The sequence below is a fragment of the Rhamphochromis longiceps genome, linkage group LG16, assembly GCF_057381845.1.
Source record: "Rhamphochromis longiceps isolate RC_006_pf linkage group LG16, R_longiceps_female_GT1.1, whole genome shotgun sequence".
In the NCBI taxonomy this organism is placed as follows: Eukaryota; Metazoa; Chordata; class Actinopteri; order Cichliformes; family Cichlidae; genus Rhamphochromis; species Rhamphochromis longiceps.
Window position 1 is genome coordinate 38582270 of NC_140572.1, and position 9189 is coordinate 38591458.

The 9189-nt window shown below is 42.9% G+C and overlaps 1 protein-coding gene across 1 annotated transcript; it reads right to left on the bottom strand.

Annotated features, from left to right (window-relative positions):
- Nucleotides 1-2078: 2078 nt before the first annotated feature.
- Nucleotides 2079-2705, bottom strand: LOC146651656 (uncharacterized). Its single transcript, XM_085384531.1, has one exon. It carries the CDS (start codon nucleotides 2703-2705, stop codon nucleotides 2079-2081), a length of 627 nt encoding a protein of 208 aa, XP_085240657.1.
- Nucleotides 2706-9189: the final 6484 nt, after the last annotated feature.

Genomic DNA, 9189 nt, shown 5'->3' on the forward strand with positions numbered 1-9189 from the left:
TCAGCCTCATGAACCAGACAAAGCTGGGTGTCTGTCTCCGTCATCTGTTAGAGGCTGAAGCTCAGCCCGGAGACTGTCAGGAAGATGATGTGTCTCAGGAGACGAAGAAGCCTCAGGAGAGCTCTTAATCATCAGGGACCCACTTCTCTGGTATTTCTGTCGCTGCTGTGCTCTCCTTTCTTTGAACGTAGTGCGCAGGAGCTCACCTGCCTCGCACACAACTTTGTGGCTGCGATTCACAAAGAGAAGCACAAAAGGCTAATTTTACCACAAAAAATGCCACTGTGGGACATTTCAAATAACCAGCGATTTATTTATTTATTCATTACCACTGCTCCCTGTACGTGAAGCAAAAACCTGTGCTTTCTTTCTCTTTTACACGCGGATAAAACACCACATCGTCGATTAGACCCTTGGCTTTCATAACTGTCACCTTGATAATACAAAGATTTGACTCAGGTGAGATTCCATTATGAAAATAATCGGCACCAGTTCCACAAAAAGTGTGTGTCTGTGGCAACGTTTGCTGTACCTGTTGTGATGTCTCTGTCAGGCTGTATTTGAATCATTTTGGCTATTTTATGCTTGATATGAAATGATTTGCCCTCGGAGCCTTTCTCCTCCTGAAACTGTATAAAAGTGAGAAAAACAAGAGATTTTGCTCAATATGACCCCAGCTGATTCTCACCTGCTTAATGGTGGGTTTATAGATTGAATTCTTTTAAGTCTTTTCCCTCCACACAGCAGGGTTGACAAGCATGGACAAAACATGCTTGAGTGGAGAAGGACAGAGGGACTCCGTCTCCAGTCCTTTTCTCGATCCGTTTGAATTGTATTGGACCAGCAGCCGTTCGCCGAGCCCCATTTCAACTCAGCAAAGAGATCAACCACGACGATGAGCATTTGTTACCGATCAAGAGGGTCTAGACCACATTCAGACACGTGGTGAGAGGCAGAGGAGGTGTTCCTGCCCTGAGTCAGATAGCACATGGGGATTTGGACAGTACTGTCTCAATTATCTGATTGGTGATTGAGACTGAAAAGAATGAGCGTGGGCACGAGGACGTGGACAATGACGACCATGGAAGGTGATCTTTGAATCTCTAGGTGACCAGCTGTATCAAACGCTGTGAGTGTCAGGGTCTATTTTACTTTGTGAAAGGCTTCTGAGCTGATCATAACTTCACCGACACACGTTTTCCCCATAGTGCATGACATCCACACCCTAACTCAGACTCATACCCACCGTCCACAGATACGGTGCGAGTGGATGTGCCTGATCGATCAAGAACTAGCTGCATTGTTGCATAATGAAGCATGGGAGTGAAAACGGACTTAAATAACAAAAGTTAGGCTCATATTTGGGCAAAAGCCCAACAAAACCCAAAGAGAACAAGGATGCACAGCACAGGAACATAAGGCTTTGTCAAAGAAGCACAAAAGGAAACTGGGACTTCCTATACACTGAGGACTGATTTGGGATTAGATGAGATGAGATGATGAGATAACCTTTATTTGTCAGTTGCAGGTCTTTTGCCCACAACCGAGATGACAGACCTTGCCGACCGTACATACAACACAAACATCACATTGGGTAGACAGGTCAGGTAATACAGGAATGCACAGATATCAACACACCACAGCACAATAAACACAGACAGCAACATGGGGAAGTGTTCCAGTGTGTACAGCTGATCTGGGACCGCTGCAATCTTCGACTGCGCCTCCAGCTGACCCGATGTCCACATCGGAGGGGAGGTGGCGTTGGAGGTGGCGTTGGATCCGGGGTAGGGAGGGTGATGCGTCAGTGAGTGCTTATCAGTATCAGTATATGTGTGTGTGTGCGTGTCCAGAGTTCAGCTGAGACAGTGTCCTTCGCCCTGCCAGGCTAAGTAAACAGTCTTCCAGCCAACCCAGGTGACCTTGTAGGGAATGGGAAGGAACAGACTCAACACAGTCGTTATCAGGGTGTTGTTGTTCGGCTCCAGCCTCGAGCCCACAGCTGGCACCGAAGGGCTAGCAGCATTATGATGGTGATTTGTCTTTTGCAATAACTCATGACAATTTCAAGCTGTTCTTTAAAACTCCGACACTGGTCTCTCAATCTCCCGTTGGAGAACCGCGAGCTTCCCCATGATGGTATCAAACTTGCGTTCCATGGTCTTGTCATTATTTTGCTCAGAGAGCCGATTCTGAGAACTCTCGACTGCAGTCAGCTGTTCCAAGATGTGATCTAACTTTCGCTCAAAGGTGTTATTCTGAGCAGGCCTCTCCTTGATGTATCCCAATATACGCTCAGAGGTCTTATTCTGAGTATTCACGGCAGCTGTAAGCGTCTCCAAGGTCTTAACCGTTCTGCTTTCGAGCCCTTTCTGAGAAGCCGCGCCTCGTCCCATCGTTTCGATCCCAGCAGGCAGCCTTGGGGGGGTTTGAACAGCCGGTTCTGCTGTCTTAATTCTCCGATAAGTCAGGGCCAAGCCAGCTCCGATCAGCAAGAACCCTGTTATCATGGTTCCGAATAGGTAGATATCTTCAGCGTCCTCGATCGACAGTCCCGCCAGGCACACGACCCTCCATTCCTGCCACCCGTCCATCGTGTATCCGGCAGGGAAAGTCCCTCCAGGGCACTCAGGCTCTCCTGAGCCCAGACTTCTCGTTGAGAAAAGGGTGTCAATAGCATTCAGAGACCAGTTGATCAAATCCATAATTCTCTTTAGGTTTTAGAAACAGACTGTGAGAGAGTGTTCCAGGGAAAGTAATAATAAAAAAAACACGAGACTAGACAAGGACATAAGAACTAAGCAGGGAAGATAAGGGAGAGGAGAAAAAGTGCGTTCGCCTCCTCCGAGAGCCAAAAGGAAAGAAACATGAAATGAATGAAACACAGTTTAAAGTAATGAAGACAGATAGGAAGGAGAACCCCAAACAAGACATGAAAGAAAACACCATCGAAATATGAAATACTCCAAAAGACACCAACCTTAGAAAAAGTAATAGACAACCAAAAACTCCAGAATAAAAAGTAACTGATAAAAAAGTGCAAACAGATTATCAGTAAAATCTTTATACAATAAAATCTCAAATATATTAGCTGGGAATTCGAAACACCTAGAACCGTGACATTGCTGACAGTGGCACTTTTGACCCATGCATGGCAAACGTACCCTGCAGATTCTGACCACCATGACTTTCTTTGCAGGAAAACCTCGCTCTGAATATCTGCCTCTGTCACAGACGCCAAAGTGCAAACTTGCTGGATATCTGAAGGAGTGCGAGCATAAAAGAAATCTCTGCGTCCTAGTGTTACCTTTACGTGTTAGAATGTTTACTTATTAAACACCAGCACCGGTACAAATATCTAAATCTAGAATAATTAACATTTTAAGATGATCGGGATTATAATAGTGAATCAGTACCTCCAAAACTGAGAGCTTGAAATTAAGCATGTCTGAAGGCGAGAATGTAATTTTGTACAAAAAATACAAATTTCAATTTAAACTGTGGTCAAGACTCTGTGCAGGCCATTGAAGTCCTCCATGTGTTTCTGCACCTGCCCTGAGCACTGCTCTGCCTGTTGGAACAGGAAGGGACCATCTATAACTGTTCCCACACAGTTGGGAGCGTGAAATTGTCCAAAAAGTCTTGCTCTCCTGAAGCATGAAGATTTCCTTTTAGGTGCCCGAGCACAACTCCTGAAAAACACCCCACACCATTATCCTCCCTCCACCAAACTTTACACTTGGCACAGTGCAGTCAGACAAGTACCGTTCCCCTGCCAACCACCAAACCCAGACTCGTCCATGGGATTGCCAGATGGAGGTGACATCCTCTAACGCAGGGGTGGGGGAACTCCAGGCCTCGAGGGCCAGAGTCCTGCAGGTTTTAGATGTTGATCCATCACAGCTGATTTAAATGGCTAAATGACCTCCTCAACATGTCTTGAAGTTCTCCAGAGGCCTGGTAATGAAGTCATCATTTGATTCAGGTGTGTTGACCCAGGGTGAGATCTACAACCTGCCGGACACCGGCCCTCGAGGCCTGACCTAACGGGAGCACGCTGGAATTCACTGAGCTCCTGAGAGCGACCCACTCTTTCACAAATGTTTGTAGAAGCAGTCTGCATACCTAAGTCCCTGAGTTTATACACCTGTGGCCATGTTAGTGAACACCTGCATTCAATGACTTGGGTGGATGAGCGAATACTTTTGGCATTATAGTGTATGAATATATGTAATTCCTAAAATATTTATTGCATGAATACAATAATACAACAACCTATTAATGCCATAGTGTTCTCAGCTTGGGCCTGGGATGTCTCAAATGAATGCAGTGATGGTGATACCTGAATAAATCAATTGTGAGAGCACAGTGGCTGTCCTCTGCTGCATGCATAAGTCACCTTTTGTGGATGGATAAGTGCTTCTGACGTGTAGAAACAGCTCTCTCAGTGATTGCTCAAAATGTGGAAAGGACCCTGCATTAAGTCAACCCTGAAAGAGATCTAGAAACAAAATTATTGCTCAGAAATTACACAAAACTTACAAAGTAACATGGATGAAAATGGATGCAAACTGGCAACACATTTGGCCAAAACAATCAAAAATAAAATAGTGACAATCAGGCCCAACCTACACTAGCTACAATGTAGAAGCGTGTTCATATGAAAGTGCAACAGAAGTAAAGGAGATGACATGAGTGATATTAATGCTGGACGAGAACGGAATAAAAGTGAAGCTTTGAAAGAGCAGAATTTTCTAAAATGTCGCTCATCCCAAACAAGCACACGCCAAAATTCAATTTGAAGAAGAAAAAAATTATGACCTGGCAGGTATTCACTGACCTCAATCCAACACCTGGAGCATTTGAAAATGGGAGATAAAGCAAGACGAAGCTGAAAAGAATCGTCTGTATAGAACTGCAGGAAATCACTCCACAGATTTGGGAATAAAAGCATCATCTCGCCCTGCCAGTGCAAATCTGTCACTGAAAATACAAATAATAGATAGAAAAGAATCAAATAAACAAACCTGTTGTTTATTTATTCGGTTGATCACCATCACTATAGGACACACACAACTCATTTATTGTTTATTATTATTAATAACAACAATAATAATAGTAGCAATAATAAATCTCTTCGCAGTATCAGTGTCCACTTCCATGGCCGTGACTGAATAATATGTCTGTAATATTCACGGTAACATGAGTGTCATTATGAAAACATTTCCACAGCAACGTTTGTGTGGAAACGTTTTCTCCATTTTTGTAGTGAAAACAGAAACATCACACTGCAGGATATCTTAACAAACAAACAGGACGAAGCAAAACACAAAGGCTGGAGTTTCTGTGTGATTATAAAATTATACATACAATTTAATGACTTGTAAGGAAATGGTAAGGAAAATATCATGGTGTGTGTGTGTGTGTGTGTGTGTGTGTGTGTGTGTGTGTGTGTGTGTGTGTGTGTTAGAAAAAAGAAAAGGGCTCTTGGGAAGAGAGTAAAAGTTATGTAATAGAGTACAAACCTGCATCTCTAAAATATGATTCAGTGCTGTTTTTTCACACAGTGGCAAAATACAGTAAGTGTTGTAGTTGCTATTTTTTAATGTAACTTGCAGTCCAGCAGTCATTTCTGATACATGCAAACGTATCATAAAAGTGATGTGCGGAGCTTGAAAGACCTGTCACACTAAGTTGTAGCTGCTGAAGTGCAATTAAATGTTACTGGAAGCTTTCTGGAGATTTTCCTGTTAGTTGGAGTCTGCAGTTGTTAAGACATCCAAGAAAAAGCTGCAGTTTTTCAAAAAAGGACTTCTAAAAAAGGAAGAAATGTGCCTTGATCATTGCATACAGTCTGTGCATTTATATCAAGAGACATTTTTCTTCATTAAGATATGACAGTGTTTTTACTATGTACACAATATTTCTGCACCAGTGAAAAAGAACTAATTGTACGATTTGTTTGCAGAACAGTATTATTGTTCTGTACAGATGGGTCACTGTTGTGAATAAAATTACGGTGATAATAAAAGTTATTTTGTGAACTTGCTCTTTTTGCGTGCACAGCTTCACCACAGCTGACAAACATTTTCTCAAGAGCAGTTGTTTAGTGCCAACTGCACTCGTCACGACTGGTTAGTCTGACCTCAGTGCTGTAGATGGAGGAGAACTATAAAGAGGAAAAACACATATGGATGGTGCTTGATTTGTACTTCCTGTGAGCACATTTTAACGATAAAACTGTTAGATAAAAAACTCCATGATGTTGCATTCGGGGAAAGGAAATAGAGCTACCCTTACTCTATTTATGAAGCATCAGCCGTGTCCAAAGTGGAGTTAATTCTGCATAAAGGGGGAAAATCACCAGTGAGAATGTGGAGCGAATGCCAGACATGGCCGACTTTTGTTTTCCAGCTATCCATCAATCATAGTAGGCCATTAGGCGAGGCGGCAAGCCACAACCGCAATCTGTCAGCTCCTATAAATGCTATCAACAGAAGTCATGCAAGATAAACAAGAGAAAGAGAAGACAAAATGAGACAGCTACTGAAAGCGTTGATGGTCAAGCTGGAAGCTGGAAGCAGTCATCGACAGATAAAGTTACTGAGGTACAAACCAGCCGCTGCTGATGCCACATGGTGATCATATTCCTCCTCAAGAGTGCTTCTGACTGTTGTTCAAGCTTCACATGATATTCATGAAGCAGATGGTCCTTGTCTGTACAGGCGTTCTGACTGATAGCAACAATGTAATCCAACTCCAGATTGCAGGCTGAGTCCAAACTTCTGTGAAACAAGAAACTATTTAAATGCTTGAATTAAACCTCTCTGCACCAAAGAACTGCATAAAATACCAAGAGTAATAGTAATAAATGAGAAACACCACATTAAGCCAATTGTAGTACAAATGTAGGACTATCGACTAGTAACAGGAAAAACATAAAATCCAGTTTAATTTTACTTTATTTATAAAGAAAGCACTTGGAGGGAAACCCCTGGCAGAAACAGCATCATGAAGGGACGACCATCTGCTGGGTGATGCGCCATGGAAGACAGCCAGAGATCAGGAGCACTCGTTTTTATGCACGTGGAGGAGCCACTACTCCTCCACATCAAAAAGAGCAGCTGAGGTGGTACGGGCATCTGGCTACAATCCCTCCTGGATGCCTCGTAGGTTAGGTGGTTTGGGCATGTCTTCCTTGGGAAAGGAGGAGGCCCCAGGACAGACCCAGGCCATGCTGCGAAGATTTCCATTGGCTACTTTAGGAATGTCCCAGTGCTTCCCAGAATAATTTGTGGCCAGTGCAGCATGAGCATCGTTTTTGTAAGTCTCTGCCCTGATGACCCAAACCCCAGATAAGTGACAGAAAACGGACAGATGACTCCCACAACCTTGGGTTGAAACCTTGGGTCCTGCCATCCATGTGGATGTTACTTTGACAAGTACCATCTACCTAAGCACTGTTGCAGATCATGTACACCCATTGATGGAAAAAGGTACTGTGGCCTCTTTCAGCAGGATAATGGGCGCTGACACAAAGTAAAAATGGTTCAGAAATGGTTTGAGGAAGACAGCGACAGTCTGAGGAGTTGACCTGGCTCCAAGCCTCTGTGAGATGTGTGTGTCTTTATGGGTCAGGGATGTTTTGCCACAAAACGGGGACCAACACATATTGGATATTATACGGATTTTATGATATATATATTGAAATATAAATAAATATATTTAAAATATGGATTTTAGCTGCAGCTTTCAAATGGCTAGGATGTGACTGCTACTTAATATGGTTTGTAGCCCTTCAAAGAGTTCTTCTGCCTGATAAAAGAAACCATAAAGTAAATGACTACAGTTTAATTGGGAATACGACTGCATTAAAATACAGTAGAGTCTCCAGCCAGAATGCATTTTTAATATTTCTGTTGAAGGTAGCTGGCAACACTGGGAGCAGCTGTCTGCTAGTCTCTGTTTTGAGCAGAGCACGCCAAATGTGCCATCGTAGGAGCAAATACAAGAGTCCTCACGCACTGCTGCCAAGAAGCCCCAAGAAGAAGAAGACCAATACAAAAAATAATAATAACACAGAAAGAATAACACTATAGCCTGTGTTGATGCACGCTCAATCATCCAGGTAAGTAAATCCCAAAAGGTGGAATCTGTTCATCTGGACGTGGCGTTTTCAGTGTCTGCAGTCAGCTGAGACTGAAGAAGTCACTTGGATGAGTGATGAAACGTCACGTCCAGATGAACAGAAACCTTTTGGGAACGATAGCGCTTGAAGGCGTTGTGCATCGTACAAGCTAACTTTTATAACCTCTGTGTAACTTCCCCTGAATGCAAACTATCTTTAAACATGTACAATAATCAGTGCCAGTGAAAACCTGTCACAATCCTGGGTCATGTGACCCAGCGTTTTGAGTTGTCTTATATTTGGATGGTTTATGTTTAAGTTAATTTTAACGGCTAATTTTCAGCCGTTCTAGTTCAGTGTTTCTTAGATCCCTTTGTGTCATCACCCTGTGTTTCAGTCTCTGTTGTTGGTTCATCATGTTGGGTCTGCGTGTCTTAACCTGTCATGTTGCATGTGTGCGTGTCCTATGTTGTCAAGCTCGTGTCATGTCTGCGTCCCGTTGTGTTTCCTGTTTTATTTTGAAGAGGTCTGGTGTCCCATGTTCATTGTGTTTAGTTTCACTTCCCCTGTGGCGTCATTATGTTTATTCTAATCAGCTGTTTCCACTTCCCCTCATCGCCTCCTGTGTGCGTTTTCATCCCTCGTCCGATCGTCTGCTGTACTGCTATGCTCGTGTCTTCAGTCTCCATGGTTCAGGTTTTTCTTGTCAGGTGTCCACGTTCAGGGTTTTTATGTTCAGCCTTAGTTCACCCAGTTTCAGTTAGTGTCTAGTTTTGCCTTTGTCCTTTAATAAATGTTACGTCGCTCGTCGCTCACAGTCTGCTTCCACGCACTGTCACAAAATCATAAATTAAAAAGGATTGAAATATTTGACTTTATTTATTTATTGTTACATTAAGATCTATGTTGGACTTACAGCTTGTTCCATGTTATTTATTATTGTCTATTATTTTGCCATCTTGTTGTAAAAACTGTATTTACATTCTGTTTTCATTCTTTGTATTAGTCTTTGCCCATGAACTCCTACACGAGCTGCCATCTTCATCTTAGGCCCTTGATGG